This window comes from Schistosoma mansoni, chromosome 1, assembly GCF_000237925.1.
Source record: "Schistosoma mansoni strain Puerto Rico chromosome 1, complete genome".
NCBI classification, from domain to species: domain Eukaryota; kingdom Metazoa; phylum Platyhelminthes; class Trematoda; order Strigeidida; family Schistosomatidae; genus Schistosoma; species Schistosoma mansoni.
Window position 1 is genome coordinate 40,407,444 of NC_031495.1, and position 17,059 is coordinate 40,424,502.

Genomic DNA, 17,059 nt, shown 5'->3' on the forward strand with positions numbered 1-17,059 from the left:
TATTACAGCCACTCAGCAGTCATACGCAACGAAGGACCTGACACATGTTCATTTGTCCAGAATATAAGAAAAGACAGAGAATGCTTCTGCAATAATCTGATCGATCATGAGCCTTAATACTTGACGTCTCCAAACACGCTACGAAGGTCGTGTAGACTACAATTAGGTATTTTGCCCCCACTTACGTGGCTCGGTCCGATTATCAATGACTCAATAGTGCTGTCGTTTGAGTACACTAATTGATATCACGTGTTATATTGCGAAACCAGAATTCGGACTACGACTTTTCGAACTCGGTTCTAGTATTCGATCAACATAATTAGGAATTTATAATATCGGTATAACTAACCTATTGGTGGAGGACAAGTGAGCAATAGGCTTGTAATAAATTAAAAGATTTACAATAAATAATAACGGTTTACGCATCATGAAAAAGGTCACAAGCAGGAGAGTACAATCATTTGAGTATTTAATAGTCAAAATATAAAAATCTAGGGTAGTTTCGAAAGATTAACTTCTCTATTTCTCGCTCGGTTATAACATAGATCTGTGCAGCGTCTGGGTTTGGCCACTTCTAAACTTTCATTTTAACTTAACACCGTAAAACGCCTGTGGAGCTGGAAGTGGTTGGCCATACATAATACATACCTCAACAATCTGTCGAGAAAAGTTTACTGACACATGAATTGGTTCGCCACCATATATATAACCTGAACATTATTCGACCGATCGTTTTAACATACATGCGCGATACTTTGAAGTCGCCTATGAATGAATGTGTGGTAATTTGAAGTATTTGAATCGGTATAAACTAGTAATCCCAGCAATAACGCAATTTAATCAGGAAGTATTAAATGAACACGAACGAATGTACTGCACTTTCCATACAAGGGAATCATTGGTTCATTCAAACACCACATTCGCCCCAGCTTAAGAGCGAATCCAAATTTCTGCGATCAATCGTAGCTCTTCTCTTTAGGTTCATCACGTGTCTGCTAAATTTTGTAGCAGATGTAGACTCTGTACAATCTAGAATATACTTATTAGTACTAGAATTAACAACCGAAATTGGAACAGAATCACCTGATTCCTGGAATTGCATACAATCATCATGTCGGTTGTCTAGTGAAACCATTGATGTCTAGAATTTGAATCGTAAACTTTCCAACACTATCCCTCCCTACGAAATAATATTGGGTCCTTACGTCGCAATCTTATGACCAATTTGACGTTCCTAATTTGCATTATCTTCTTTTATCTCACACTTCGATTATTATATGTGAGTATTTGGGGATACACACTGACAAGTAATTCGAGGCATTCCGTAATGTGACTTCGAATTACATAAAAATTATGATACATATTCTTTTGTTATTCATATTAGAATACACAAATAGATATGCATTGATATGTGTAATTAACATATGTGATTCATCTAGGCTTGATTCACCTGCGAAACCATCGAATGAAAAACATGCACCTTCCTCATGCCCATTAAGATAATCTTTGGTTTGGTTTGGATTTTCTGCCTGTACAAACTTCATATCTAAGCAAACTGATTCTCAGGTCGCTTCGGGAAAACTTGCTATCCCATCTGATTCACCATACCACTGACCAGGGATTCTACACGACAAACATAGTTTGGAGAATATCTAACATCTGATACAATAACATCACAAATGTGACTAGAATTCGACTCATTCGGAACATATTTATCACATTCATTAGGGATGTCTCTAGAGATAAATCCATTGTGACGATGAATAACATTTGATATGACATCAGAATTCGGTTTTTTCTGAAATATTTCCCTCAAATTTATTAAGTTTCGTTTGAGAATAATGGATCATCAGAAAAATCAGCATCTACCAAAACTGAATCCGGTTTTTGATCATGATTTGACTCATTCAATATAATATTCTCAGGGTTGTAAAAATTTCCATCGGAAGTATGTGAATCATTATGACAAACTACATCCGGTACAGTAACACGAGAGATCTGATAAGAAGTTGGTTGATTGGAAACTTTTGTCTAACAATGATTCTGGGTTTTATTCAGCTATATGATGTCATACCTCTTCAAGAAGTCTCGGATAAGGATAAGTGATCATTGGGAACATCCACCTTAGTAGAATCACAAATTTTAGCATTAGTTTCAGAGAAATGAACCATGGTATTACAAACTGACTGAATGTGTCCAGTTTTACCACAATTAAAGCATTTAGAATTACGAAATACACATGAATTACATGGGCGAAACTTGCCACAGAACAGGCATTTACCAAACTTGTGCTCATCTTCGTGAACTGTTTCACAACTCAATGAATTGTTATCTGAATAACCCTGATTTCGTATTGGACTGAGACGACTTAGTAAAGTAGTGGAATTCCTGATGCCTTGACACATCTTTTCATTGAATTTTTTCCTTTACCTCACTCGAAACTTGTATACTTTACATGGTCCTGTAGTAGTTGCTTGAAAGTTGCATAAGGGAGTGAAATCGGTTTATCTGGAAATGCCAAAGTCCTTATTAAACTGTATGCTTCTTTTCCGATGAACGTAATGAAATGAGCCACAATATTAACATCCTCAATATCTTCCTTGGTCATAGCCCAGATTTCGAACGTCTCCATGTAATTCTCACAAGCATTAAAGTCTGAATGTATATCCAACCGTTCCATCACAGGCTCCATCGCGACGCCAATGTTATGTATAGGGGTATTTGAATTATAGTATAAACCAGTAATCTCGGCAATAATGCAACTTAATCAAGAAGTATTAGGTGACCTCGAACGAATGCACTGTATTTGGAATCCAAAATCAAGACAGTCATCAATACAATAGAATCATTGGTTCATTCATACATACGTCTTGATTCAAATGAATACTCTTATCTTTTAACCTGCGTAGACCGTTTTACTCGGTGGCCCGAAGCAGTACCTATCAACGTGTGTAGCCGCTTGATTGTGGTCGGTTATGGGGAAACCAGAATGGCCACCACTTTGCTTCTCAGAGGTCGGATGCTTCGAGAATCAATAGTATGTCTGGGAAAATCTAGGGAGTCGGTGCCGATTTGACATCTCTGAATGTTTACAGTACTGCCGTACTTTTGTAGTCGTTCGAATACAATGTCCAGATGCTGCAGATGAGATTCTCTGTCCGGACTTGCCATCAAGCAGTCAACAACATACGCATATACGGAGTTAAGCCCTCGAAAAACGTCCTTGATGAATCTCTGGAATGTTTGTGCAGCATTTCTTAAGCCTAAAGGCATGCGCAGACGTGCGTAGAGACTGAAAGGAGTGATGATAGAGGTTTTAGGAATGTCTTCAGCAGCTATGGGAATTTGGTTATATGTTTTAACCAAGTCGATTTTAGAAAAGGCAGTTGTACCTTCTAAAGTAACAGTCAGATCGGGAATGCGAGGCAACGGGTAACGGTCAAGAATGGTCCTCGCATTCAATTACCGATAGTCATCAATTGGACTCCAATAGTTGCTGTCTTTATTAGGGCCCATGTGTAGTGGAGATACTCATCGGCTGTTCGATGACTGAATGATTTCTAAGTCGATCACGTGGTCGAATTTGTTTTCACCCAATCTCAGCTTTTCGGGAACCAGTCGTAGTGATTTCGAGAATACAAGTGGTCCTAGAGCCATCACGTGATATGAAACATTGCTGGTTGCACATGGCGATTTAGGTTGCGTTTAGAATATCCCAGAGTACTTATCGAATAGTGGTTGATAGAATGGATCTATCGTGTGCTTAATTGTCACTGGAGATCATCTGCGACCGGAAAATGGAGTTACGCAACCAGATAAACTAGTGTTTCCGTCTACTGGTCTCCGTTTGCACGTATCGACGAGTAGATTGTGGTGTTGTAGCAGGTCTATACCAGTGATTAACATACAAATATCTGCAACAACGAAGATCCAGTGAATGGGTTTGCGTAAACCCACGTTAAGGTAAACGTGCCTTTTACCATATGTGGAGATTGGCCTTCCGTTTGCCGTCTGCAAGTTTGAAACCAGTTCGTGAAGTCGGTGCTTACACTCTGCTGAAAGAACGCCAACTTCCGCACCAGTGGCGAAGAGGTAACGAACTATCGTAATCACATCTAACACGTATGACAGATGGCTAAGTTCACCGTCTACGGTTGCCGTTGACGAGTGCAGGCCAGGAAATTTCGCGAAACTTTTTCGTGTCGATCGGTTTTGACTTGGAAAATTAAAGGGGTTTCTCGCAATTTCGAGATTTTCCATACTGGTTATGATACTAGTGTGGTGTGGTCTACTTATATCCATATAAGTAGTATATGGTGTTGGTCAGACATAGAATGTATTTTGGCAGAAGTCCGATGAGGGAAGAACTGAAATGAAGCGCAATCGGTAGGAAAATCCACGAACAATGGAATTAGAGAAGAAACAGTGAAGATCGAGACTACTGGTTGTTAATTTGCAAATTGACTGTTCATTGTATGGTTTTCAGAATTTACTGAGATAGTCTGTAATTTTTGCTTAAATACATTGGATTGTCCCCAACCGGTGTTTTGTTCACTACACTAGCACAAATCAGGGTTATCTGCCACTCATGATTTAGAGACAGATCGTTTTCGTGAAGAACTCCTTCGAGAAGTTTGTGATCGTTCACGGTTTTGACAAAGACAGTGAAAACGTGTCAGGGTATGACAGAGTTCTGTGACGTCATTTCATGTCGTCTGAGGTTTTCGCCTCACGGAATAGACCTCGGAGTTAGACGTTTTGGGGATCTCCAGAATTCGATCAGCAGATGAAGCCAGCTCTTTCACAGTGTTGTTTCGAAATGAGACAAGCACTGCTTACACCTGTTGAGGAGGTTTAGATAAAAAATGTTGTATAGGTAGGCCATCATCGAAATTCCTTTGGCCAATCACCCCTCTCATTCTTGACAACATGTCTGTCGCCGAACTGTGTTGCTGATCGATATTATTAAGGAGTTGATCTAGCTATTGTCGGTCGGTTAGATCTCCGTGTTCAAAAATAGACCTTTTTAGAGTTTTGTAGGGCCCCGAAACATCACTAGTAAACATACTAGGTGTGACGTACCTGTTAAATTCGCGCGGTGGTGACTTTAGTACGTGGATAGGTCACGTCTTGCCCCGTAAAAGTCGGCTTCTGCGTAGCAGAAACAGGCCTCGATGTTGTCTGGCCAAAAGGGCATTAGTTGGAATGGAGGTGGAGTCATAGTCTTTAACTTAAGTACTTTAGGTATCTGTTCCGTCTCGTCAAATATAAAAAGCAGGAATAAGCGAGTGAAAGCATATCCCAACACACGAAAAAATATCACAATATAATACGATGAAAATAAAGCAATGATTTATAAAATTCCACAAAATGAACAGACTCATAGCTTGCAAACTGGTGTGGCAGATCGCTTGTTGTTCAGCACTGAAGCTATTCTAGGTCGTTTGTTTTGTACGGTTACTCGATTGGCCATAGTTTTGGGATACGACGAAACGCTATTCCACGTTAATTACTAACCACGAAGTGTGACTTTAACGTTAGCTAGTTGTTCACACCATTCCCGTCTAACTCGAGTAGACCCGCAATCATTCGACACAGATAATCTACGTTGGTAATCTTCCGTTTTGTTCAGTGGAACTAATGCGGTCGTTATCAAATGTCGAAGACTATCGGTAAAAGTTGGTATAAGGTAGGCTTTACGACCACCACCTCACGAGCCAGTGCATGGTGTACAGTTAACTGATACGTGTTGGTTGTCCTTGGCTCTGGCGGTTAACGGAGAGATGTTCTATATTCCGTGACTTGATTGCTGTGTGATTTTGCCAGGCCCAGTGACTCATCACTGGTCACAGTCATGTCGATTATACTGACGATGCAACGGATGTTCTAGTTTTACAACTAGCTACCAGTAGCACCTTCTATATTCGATCGTTCCCAGTCAGATAGAAATCAGAAGTCAGACGAGAAGAGGCAGGAAAGATATATTTGATTCGTTACCAATATATCGAGGACCTTTTCTATAAGCTGGCTAATGAAACGTAGGAGCTGTGTCCCACGCCGTGTTGAAACGTGATCTGGTACGGATGCATGACCGAAAGCCTTCAGTTAAACAAGTCCACTTAAACAACATGGTCAGCATCCAATGTCGAACACTTAATGAGCTATTGATTTTGGGGAATTATTTACAGCTACAGATCACTCCCCCCTAGTGAGGTAGTGATGCCCCTAACACGTGACCAGCCAGAAGTTTAAACCCAACGAGTTTGTCGTTGGTAAACACTTTTCTGATAGCTTGCTTCGTTTAGCAGCGTCTGGTCGTCTTTCCTCAAACTATGGGACCAAAATGTACAACATAGCAATAAAGAAATATAGTACAATGAAAAATTACGGTTCCTTGCGAAACTTCGTCGTTCTTTTCCAGCCGTCCTGGAAAAGAGGAAAAATAGAACGTGTGAGTGCATATCAAAAATACACTCGTACTTGCGCAGGGACACAAGATGAGCGGGAAAAAAAATGAATAAACTAATACACTTACAAAAAGCGTAAAAGCGATCGGAAAAAATGGTTTTCTTTTGGTTTTTTTTTATATATAAAAATATATATATATACGCTCAAAAAAATTTAAAAAATGCTTTTTTTTTGTTTTTTTTTATATAAATGAAAAAATTGAGCATATTAAAAAAATTTTATAATAAACTATGAAAGGGTAATTCAAGATAAAGCTTATGTCCTACGTGCAATATTCGTTAAGATGTTCTGGAAATCTTACTCGTCTTCCAGAACGCGTTGTTTTAGGTTTATCTATCGACGTTGACGAAGTATCAAGTTGTGTGTCGGCTGTCGTGTAGGGTACTACGAGTGTAGTAGCTGTGTCGTTTGCTTGTACCGAAGGAAAATCGACGTAGCTAGGGTTTCCTTCTAAGTACGCTGCTTTGAGTCGATCGATACTGATGCTATCGTTCGTACCGTTCTTATCTACTACATAGTACTTAGGTTCGCGTTGAAGAACTTTGAAGGGTCCTTCGTATGCTGATTCGAGGGGTCGTCGATGTGAGTCTCGACGAACGAAGACGTGTGTACTATGTCGTAATTCGGGTTGAACGAAAACATCAGTTGATTGAGGTCGAGTGTGAGCAGGTTTAACTGAACGCATAGCGTTTGAAAGCCTACTCGTGTAAGAGTTTAGATCCATGTTCGATGAAGAAGCTGAAGGATCCACGAATTCTCCTGGGAGTCGGAGTGTCGTTCCGTAAACGAGTTGAGATGCCGTGTATCCAACGTCAGCTTTCACTGCATTGCGGATACCTAGCAAGACGAGTGGAAGAGCGTCTGTCCACTGTGAAACGTTTGAAGCTGATAATGAGGCTTTTAGTTGTCGATGAAAACGTTCTACCAACCCGTTTGCTTGTGGGTGGTAGGCGGTCGTTCGGAAGCGCGTGATTCCTAAAAGTGAGGTCAGACAACGGAAAAGTCCAGATTCGAACTGGCGTCCGCGGTCTGTAGTGATTGTGGAAGGGCAGCCGAAACTTGCTACCCATCGTTCGACGAAAGCGCGGGCCACGGTTTCAGCAGTAATGTCCTTAATTGGTACTGCTTCTGGCCATCGAGTGAAACGGTCCACGCATGTTAGGAGATATGAGTATCCGTTCGAGTCGGGTAAGGGTCCTACCAAATCTATATGGACGTGGTCGAAACGAGCGTCAGGGGTTTTGAAAGAGCCTAAGGGACATTTGTTGTGTCTTACGACCTTAGATTTCTGACAGCTAACACAGGAGCGTGCCCACTCCCTCACGTCTTTATTCATGCCAGGCCAGCAAAAGCGTCCGGCTATAAGTTTGACTGTTGCACGAGCACCTGGATGAGAAAGATTGTGCAACGTATTGAAGACGTTGCGGCGATAATGTTTTGGTACTATTGGACGATCCCTACCTGTAGATGTGTCACAGAGTAAGGTTTCCTTACCTGTTCCCATCTGCCTAACACTTAGTTTAAGAGTTGTCGAGGATAACTCATGCTGAAGATCAATGTCTTCTTTTTGAAGCTGAGCGAGTTTAAGAAGGTCGATTCCTTGGAAACTGTTCAAGGAGCTAATTCGAGACAAGGCGTCTGCGACTACATTGTTTGCTCCAGAAATATGTTGTATGTCTGAAGTAAACTGCGAAATGTAGTCGAGTTGTCGAGACTCTCGCGGTGAGTACTTGTCTGAAGATGAACTTAAGGAGAAGGTAAGAGGTTTGTGATCGGTAAAAAGCGTGAATTCTCTTCCTTCGATGGAATGTTGAAAATGCCGTACAGCACAATACATAGCTAGTAGTTCCCTACCGAACGTGCTGTACCTAGATTCCGCATCTAACAACCGTCTCGAGAAAAATCCTAGAGGTTGCCACGAGTTGTTAACCCATTGTTGTAAGACTCCTCCGATTGCTGAGTCGGATGCGTCTACTGCGATACTAATGGGCGCTTGAGTGTCCTGATGAGCAAGCAGGGTTGCTTTAGCGATGTGTTCCTTAACTGTGGAGAATGCTTTTCGAGCAATGTCGTCTAGACTAATTGATTTTGCATTTCCACGAAGCTGATCAGTTAACGGTTTCATAAGGGATGCGCATTTGGGTATGAACCGTCTATAGAAACTTACAAGTCCGTTAAAAGTTCGTAAGTGCTTGATCGTGGTCGGTTCTGGGTAATCCAGAATGGCCGCCACTTTGCTCCTAAGGGGTCGGATGCCTTGGGCATCAATAGTGTGTCCTAAGAAGTCTAAGCAGTTAGTTCCGATTTGGCATTTCTGAATGTTGACAGTAATGCCACGCCTTTGAAGTCGATCGAAAACAATGTCCAGATGCTTGAGATGTGATTCTCTGTCCGGACTTGCTATTAGACAGTCATCAACATACGCATGTACGAAGTTGAGACCTCGGAAGACGTCGTCTATAAACCTTTGGAAGGTTTGAGCCGCATTTCTTAAACCAAAAGGCATTCGTAGAAATTCGTAAAGACCGAAGGGAGTGATGATGGCGGTTTTAGTAATGTCGTCAGGTGCCATCGGGATTTGGTTATAAGCTTTAACCAAGTCGATTTTCGAAAAGACAGTTGTACCTTTCAAGGTAGCTGTCAAATCGTGAATATGAGGCAGCGGGTAACGATCGGGAATGGTTTTTGCATTCAGACGCCGATAATCACCAGTTGGCCGCCAATCGTTGCTATCCTTTTTAGGGACCATGTGCAATGGGGATGACCATGGACTATTCGATGGTCGAATTATCCCTAGGTCCATCATGTGGTCGAATTCGTTTTTAGCTAACCTAAGCTTCTCGGGAGCGAGTCTTCGAGCTTTCGAAAATACAGGTGGTCCTGTAGTCGAGATGTGATGTGTAACATTGCTGGTTACACAAGGTAATTTCGATTGCGATTGGTATATCCCGGGGTATTTGTCGAGTACTGATTGGTACGAGGGGTCTATGGTGTGCTTAATCGTGACTGGGGATAACCTACAACCAGAACAAGGAGTTACGCAAACGGATAGTTTAGTGTTTCCATCTATTAACCTTCTTGAGCGTGTGTCGATGAGTAGATTGTGGTGTTGTAACAGGTCTATACCAATGATTGGCATAGAGACATCTGCAACCACGAAAATCCAGTGTATGGGTTTGCGTAAGCCCACGTTAAGGTAGACGTACCTTTTACCGTAAGTAGCGATCGGCTTTCCGTTTGCCGCCTGTAAACTTAAAACAGACTCGCGAAGTCTGTCGTCGGGATTTGCTGGAAGAACGCTAACTTCTGCGCCAGTGTCGACGAGGTAGCGAACTTTCGTAGTCACATCCGTGACATATAAGAGGCGGCTGTGTTCGCCGGCTACGGTTGCCGTTAACGCGTGCCGGCTGGGAAGTTCCCCGAACTGTTTTTCGTGTCACTCGATTTTGGGGTCGGATAATTGCAGGGCTTCCTGCAATTTCTAGAGGATTTACCGTACTGATTGTGATACCAGCACCAGTCGGGGTTGTCTGTCTCTCGACCACGAGAGACAGATCTTTTACGTGAAACGCTCCTACGTGAGGATTTTGACCGACTACGGTCATTACGAACTCTAAGATATCTTGTAAGCGTGTGACATAGTTCGGCCATGTCAGTCGAGGTCGATTGGGGCTTTTCTTTGATAGTAAAAACCTCGGCCTTAGAAATTTTGGTGATTTCCAAGATTCGATCGGCAGATGCAGCTAGTTCATCTATGGCATTGTTTTGAAATGAAACAAGCACTGCCTGCACCTGTTGAGGGAGTTTAGACAAGAAAATTTGTCTAAATAGGCCATCATCGAAAGTTCGTTGGCCAATGACTTCTCTCATTCTAAGCAACATGTCTGTCGCAGAACCATGTTGTAAGTCGATATTGTTAAGGAGTTGGTCTAACCGTTGTCGATCAGTTAGGTCTCCGCGTTTTAAAATCGATAGTTTAAGCGTTTCGTAAGGTTCGGGAACATCACTAGTAAACATACTAGGTGTTACGTACCTGTTAAACTCACGCGGTAACGCCTTAACTACCGCGAGGAAACGTGTGCGCGAGTCCGTGATTCCGTGCATGCAAAAATCGGCTTCTGCATAGCAGAACCAGGACTCGATATTGTCGGGCCAAAATGGCGTTAACTGAATCGAAATAGGGGGAATAGACTTTAACTTAAAAACCTTGGGTGAGTGTTCCGTCATAGTAATATAGAGAACGAAAAATGTCTAATTAAAATATATCCGGAAAAAAAAATTCGCGAAAAAAAGTATATCACAATATATAAAATTCAAATAAAGAATAACAATAATAATATTCCAAAATGGATCAGACTCACAGTATATTGACTTGGTGTACCAGATCACGTCGGTCTCACCAATGACGATGCAACGGATGTTCTAGTTTTACAACTAGCTACCAGTAGCACCTTCTATATTCGATCGTTCCCAGTCAGATAGAAATCAGAAGTCAGACGAGAAGAGGCAGGAAAGATATATTTGATTCGTTACCAATATATCGAGGACCTTTTCTATAAGCTGGCTAATGAAACGTAGGAGCTGTGTCCCACGCCGTGTTGAAACGTGATCTGGTACGGATGCATGACCGAAAGCCTTCAGTTAAACAAGTCCACTTAAACAACATGGTCAGCATCCAATGTCGAACACTTAATGAGCTATTGATTTTGGGGAATTATTTACAGCTACAATACGTACTCTCTCGTCTTAGGCTTGAGTACTGCATATAAACGGCTAACCCCTGCCTAATGAGAAAGAGTGAGCCGTTGGAAAATTTTCGAGGAACCGCAACTTAGTAGTCCCCTCAAGTGGAAAAACCTTCATATGAAGATCGACTGACTAAGCTACCTCTATAGTCATACAAATGAACTAGAGGCGACTTGATGAAAGTTTTAAAATTACTTGGCGAATAACTTGCATTTGATACCCCCTACTTTCCTTTTCTTCCAAAACGGAAAACTTGTGACGAAACTCTAGAAATATTCACACACCCAGAACAAATTACTTGTCATTTGTCTATAGACTTTCCCGTTGGATCATCAGCAAATGAAATTCATTACCACAACACGTGATTGAAGCTTCATCTGTCGACGCTTTCAAAAGAAAGGAAGATCAGCCGAGATACCACAAATGCCAGGATTTACACAGGTCACCTAGCCTCCTGTGTTTTTCAAACTGAAGCTGTAGTCCAGCTAAAGGTCATGGCGCGGTGTATGACTACTATGTCTTTCGCGCTAAAAATGGTATCTCCCAAATCCCTCGGTCTCATAGGTATCTAATTATAGGGTCCAAAGATGTTCCAAGTTTTTCAGTAACTAAAGGCAACTCTTTGCACTCTGTTTTATACAGTGAGGCTATGACTTACGAGATTTGAGTTGGCCGTTGGATTCTTTCACGAATTTCATTTATCTGTGTTGTTATGTATCATTTTGCCATTATTGCTGATGTCATTTCGTGACAACAACCTTAACTTTGAGTGCTAAACCTTTCTTTCTGGAAACCTCAATCCTACTTCGTCACTAATGCATAACCCTCGTTTGACTTAACATGTGGTCAAGTTTTCCCATTGTCATTTTAGCATCGCTCACAGGATATCCATAAACTATAGTCTCACCCACTGAGCATAAGGCAGATAACAGATTAGCACTAATATAGTCCTAAGTAACTGTCGTAACGTTTACCCTCACCACGTTGGGTTTTTTTTTACTCACAACATAACCCTGATATTCATCTCAAGAAGTATTTACCTATGTAAGTCTTTACCTGTAAACCTCCCAGGGACTATGTTTCGGGCTTTTCATTCCAGTTGTTACTCGGTAGCATTGCTTCACAGACGCAATAAACCTCACTTTAAGAAAACCTTCATAAGTTGGACTTACATGCCACTCTGTGTCATACTTTAGGTTCGCGCTTTATGCCTTGTTAATATTAAAATCTATTTCTGCGGAATTCTCTTCTACACTGGTTGTACTTGTTCTTGCTTGCCTCTATGTACATAGTAGGAAGGTTAATCCGTCTGCAGAATTAAAATCATGCAGCTACACCCTCAGTCCTCATTGTATTCCGTGCTTATCCTGAACTGTAGAGGTCTTCATGATCTAGTCATCAGCTAGCACAAAGAGGAACAGTGAGGGTAGGCAGTCTTATCTGAAACAAGTATACACTGAGAAGGCATCTGTGAGCTGTCCTCCATAAACGGTTTTCCATTGAAGTTTCATTGGAGTTTCGTATGATGGTGACTATCTCAAGTACTCCGTAGTGGCGAAAAAGGTTTCATCTGGTATGCTATCTGGTGATGGTACTTCGGCATTACTGGTTTATCTGACGGCCTTGCTAATATCATTGTTGGCGTGGTAATATTTGTAGGGAAGTCTGTGTGCTGCTTTTTTCCCTACTGGTTTTTTTATAATATCATGTAGTTCTTGCGTAATTCCTTCTTTTGCACACCTTTCTGCTGTCGTTATCATGTCTTCTACATATTTCTGCTTGTCAGCTCCGATGTTATTCACTAGTTTGGATAAAGCCAAAACAACAGTTGAGGCAGAATATGAATTCATTATATTTTGTGGTTTAACATCAACTGCTTACAACCATATATATAGTAAAAGTTGGTAATGAGGTGTGATATGATGTGAAACAGTAGACTCTGATAATGGAAAGAGTTAGAATGACAAATATTGCCAATATTAACTGTATATCTGAACAGGTGTGAGGTCATTGGAAGATGGAGCGAGACTATAATTTATAGACAAACTAATCAGGTATAAGATAACAGGTCTTAGATTTTGGCGCGAAATTCAAGTGTCCATTTGGATAAATAGAGTCTTGGCATTATAGCTGATGTCAGTTCGTGATTAAAACCCTAAATCTAATTCTTAACCTTAACCATCAATGGTAAATCATTATTCTAATTCCTCACTGGTTTATTACCATCATTTGGTCCTAGTTATTAGCTGGACACTCTCAAGGTCATTTCAGTGTCGCTCAAAGGTCGTCCATAAATTATAGTCTCACCGAAGATGGAATTCGAAAACGAAGGGGGGGCAGCAGTGAGTAGTAATTAAATAAGGTCCGGAAACAGATTGTTTGTGTGATAGTTTCAAATATTTTAAAGGGTTTACATAAGATTACAGGAATTAGAAGTTGACAAGATGTGTTACGTAATTATTGAACAGGATTTGAAGAGTTTATACAAGAGCATTAAGTAAAATAAAAGCCGCTCAAATAAACGGATGATATTGGTTTACATAAAATAAGAGTTAGTTTGGAAAAGACCACACAAAATAAACGCTAATGAAATAATGATAATAAAAAATATTATGCCAAGGTAGCGATAACTTGATTATTGTTTCATTCTGGATACATGAATTAGGCTTTCGTTTTTTTGTTGCTTATGCTTCTGAAAACCGGAGATACGCTACGTTTTTTAGTCTGCTAATAATTTCAAAGGCTTGTAGAATATCGATAGTATGCCCGGTGTTAATTAAATACCGAGCTATTGTATCTAGAAGTGTTACTCCTTTCAGTCTCAAATTCTTTGAAACGTTCTCGGAAATGCATACATATGCTTTTTTCTATGTTCTCCCAACGTAATATGATTAGCAAGTACATATGAATCGATAAGTCGTACCTCTATGTTCAGTTTCAATACATATAAGGTTGTAAGAAGCTAATGAGAAACCACAAAAGATAATGAATTCATGTTATCTAAATAACCTAGAAATACTATTTAAAACAATATCATTTATGAGTAGGGTAGTATTCTTAGGAACCTGACCTTACCTAATCCGAATCATCGCCAAAATAGGACGTAAATTATCCTACTTCAGGTTTCCCATCATTAGTAAGTCTAGAAAGTAATCCTACTAAATACATACATTAACTCATGAAGGTCAAAGAGTGATTTATTGATAACCTAGTTTTCCAATATAGTTACATCAGTAACCAAATATTTCGGCACTCTGTATTTGACTTCGGAAATCTGAAACTTACCACGTGTTCTCAAAGAATTCTCAACATGTACCTAGCTATTTAAAGATATGATCCTCCTAACAGTCAAACCAGCGTATTCCCGCAGTATATTGACCGACACAGGTTCAGATCATGAAAATCAAGGCTTCCCATTGTTATGTACACAATTTGCTAGTAGGCGTAAACTTATGACCACAGATTCGCCCTCGCTATGAAACGCTATGCACGCATTGTCTCGATGACGTTTTTCTTGAGCTACAAGCAATCATACCAAACAACTATACATTCTTCATAGATGATGTCTGCAACCGAACTTAAAACTTCTCACACACCTAATAAATATTTGTTGCAAGTGAATAATTTATTCACAAATCTCCCTTAACTACAACTAATTTCAGTTATCGGTGACGAAATACTGAATGGAAAAGCGAAAGATTCCAATTCACGACAACTATGCCTCACTGCCCCGCTTTTCGGTGTACGACTTCGGAAGGTAACTTAAATACACAAGATAACACCCTAATGTAGATTTCTGTCATTCCTGATGACTCAGATGCAATCTCAGAGGAAGTTCGCAACTTTATGAACCGTTACGACTACGTAATAACATCCGGAGGTATAGGTTCTACTCACGATGATGTGACATATGAAGGTGTTGCTAAGGCACTAAATGAAAAAATTATCATTCATCCAAAGTTCCTCCAAACTCTCAGGAGACTATTAAAACCGAACATGATTTCCTCTTCAGATCCCATGACCAAACTTGCCAAAATACCGGAATCATCTGAATTACTATATGCAACAGGAATCCAGATGGGAAGTGAAAGTTCTTATCCTATTGTCAAAGTGAAGAATATCTTCATTTTACCGGGAGTTCCATGCTTGTTTAATATGGCACTAGAGATAATTAAGGTAAGTTTGGTTCTGTTCTATAAATTTATTTTGAACGCACTAGACTCTCTCAAACCTAAGGAAAAGCCAGATCTACGTATAATATAGGCCGCAGCTTTCACACCTGACTGCAGCGACGTGATCATTGGCTTATTACGTATATAATCTGCAATAAATCCGGCGGCAAAGGAATCTCCAGCTCCATTTGTATCCACCATTTCTTCATCCTTCAACTGCTCTACAACATATTGATGAACGGTAGGGTCAGTAGAATCTGCATATATTATGGGATCTTTCCCTTGTGTTATAATGACCAATCGTTTACGCTTTTTTCCGTCAGCAAATGGTAAGTCAGCTATATACTGGGCTGCTTCATGAACGGTTCCATCAGTAAGACTATGAACCTCTCCAAACGTTGCAGCTTCAGACTCGTTCCCAATTACGATTCGTGAGTAGGATATCATTTCATTTACCTCTTTAGTATTAAACCTAGGTAGGAAAGTAGCACTGAGATTGAAGCAGAACAACTTCTCATTTTCCAGAGAATGTTTGGCTATTTTCAGCATACCTTCATAACAGGTATTTATTACGAAACCCTTGAAAATAACTAGATAATACAATTTAAACTTACTGCAATATAATACACTTGTGCTTTTTCCACAAGACTCCAAACATGTGGTTGCTCAATGTGGGCCAAAGAAAGATCACACGCAGCTCCTAAGTAGGTAACCATGCTACGTAGTTTTTCGCTTATAAGGACCGCTACTTTTCCGGTTTTCAACGGTTTCGTTGTGATCTGGAAATCTGTCCGTACATCCAACCCACGACAATCATTCTTAATATATTTCCCTTGTATGTCGGCACCTATGCATCCGACGTATGAACACACAAATGGTTTCTGAATTATCCACTGAATCATTTTGACTGTGTTCAATGTGGCTCCTCCGGCAACATATTTCACATCTTTTCTTTTCTGAATTTCGTCGTAAATTGCCATATGTTCTTCCTCAGCCAGTATGGCGTTGTCTTTTTGAAGTTCGTACCTTTCATACATATAATCATCAGCATCTACCAATATATCTAACAGTGGGTTCCCCATCCCGAAAACATAACCTTCTGGAAGATCACGCATTTTAACGAACTTTTCCTCTACAATAGGCGGACAGTTTTGCAAATTTATATAAGTTACCTTTCAGCCAACCGGTACTTAGCATGATTTCTCTGAAACTCAATTTGTCGTTTCTAGGTCATCGTAACGTTTAACCCTTTAAAAGCATTGGATGTTAGAGAACGTACTGTGCCAGGAAAAACTATTGGTGTTTAAGACTAGGTCATTAATTAGTGTTTAAGTAGTAAGAATATATCGTTGCCGTATGGTTGTTTTTTTTCGTTTGTGAGAACTCATTATTCTTGTTTTTGAACCACTTCAAGTTTTTTTAAGACCTAACAGATAATTTCCCAAACAATGCATGTGATTAGGTTCAGCTTGGTTTTTCAAAGCAAGTTTAAACACTTGAACTTCTCACGTATGTCTCGACGAGTTTCTGTTCTTTATCCTTGTCCTATTTATTTGTTACACATAAACCGTGATGTCTTTAAACATTTGTGCTAATAAGGTGCCCTATTCGCGTTGCACACTAGCGGTGATAATCAATTTTCTTGACGGCTGCATCTTTACTAAAATGTATGT

General features: G+C 40.3%; 1 protein-coding gene across 1 annotated transcript; it reads right to left on the reverse strand.

Annotated features, from left to right (window-relative positions):
- Positions 1-15,407: 15,407 nt before the first annotated feature.
- Positions 15,408-16,583, reverse strand: Smp_008400 (putative adenosine kinase; the record flags this gene model as incomplete). The annotated part of the gene is made up of 3 exons (XM_018794418.1): positions 15,408-15,965; positions 16,001-16,518; positions 16,559-16,583. 3 exons carry the CDS (start codon positions 16,581-16,583, stop codon positions 15,408-15,410), a joined length of 1,101 nt encoding a protein of 366 aa, XP_018648833.1.
- Positions 16,584-17,059: the final 476 nt, after the last annotated feature.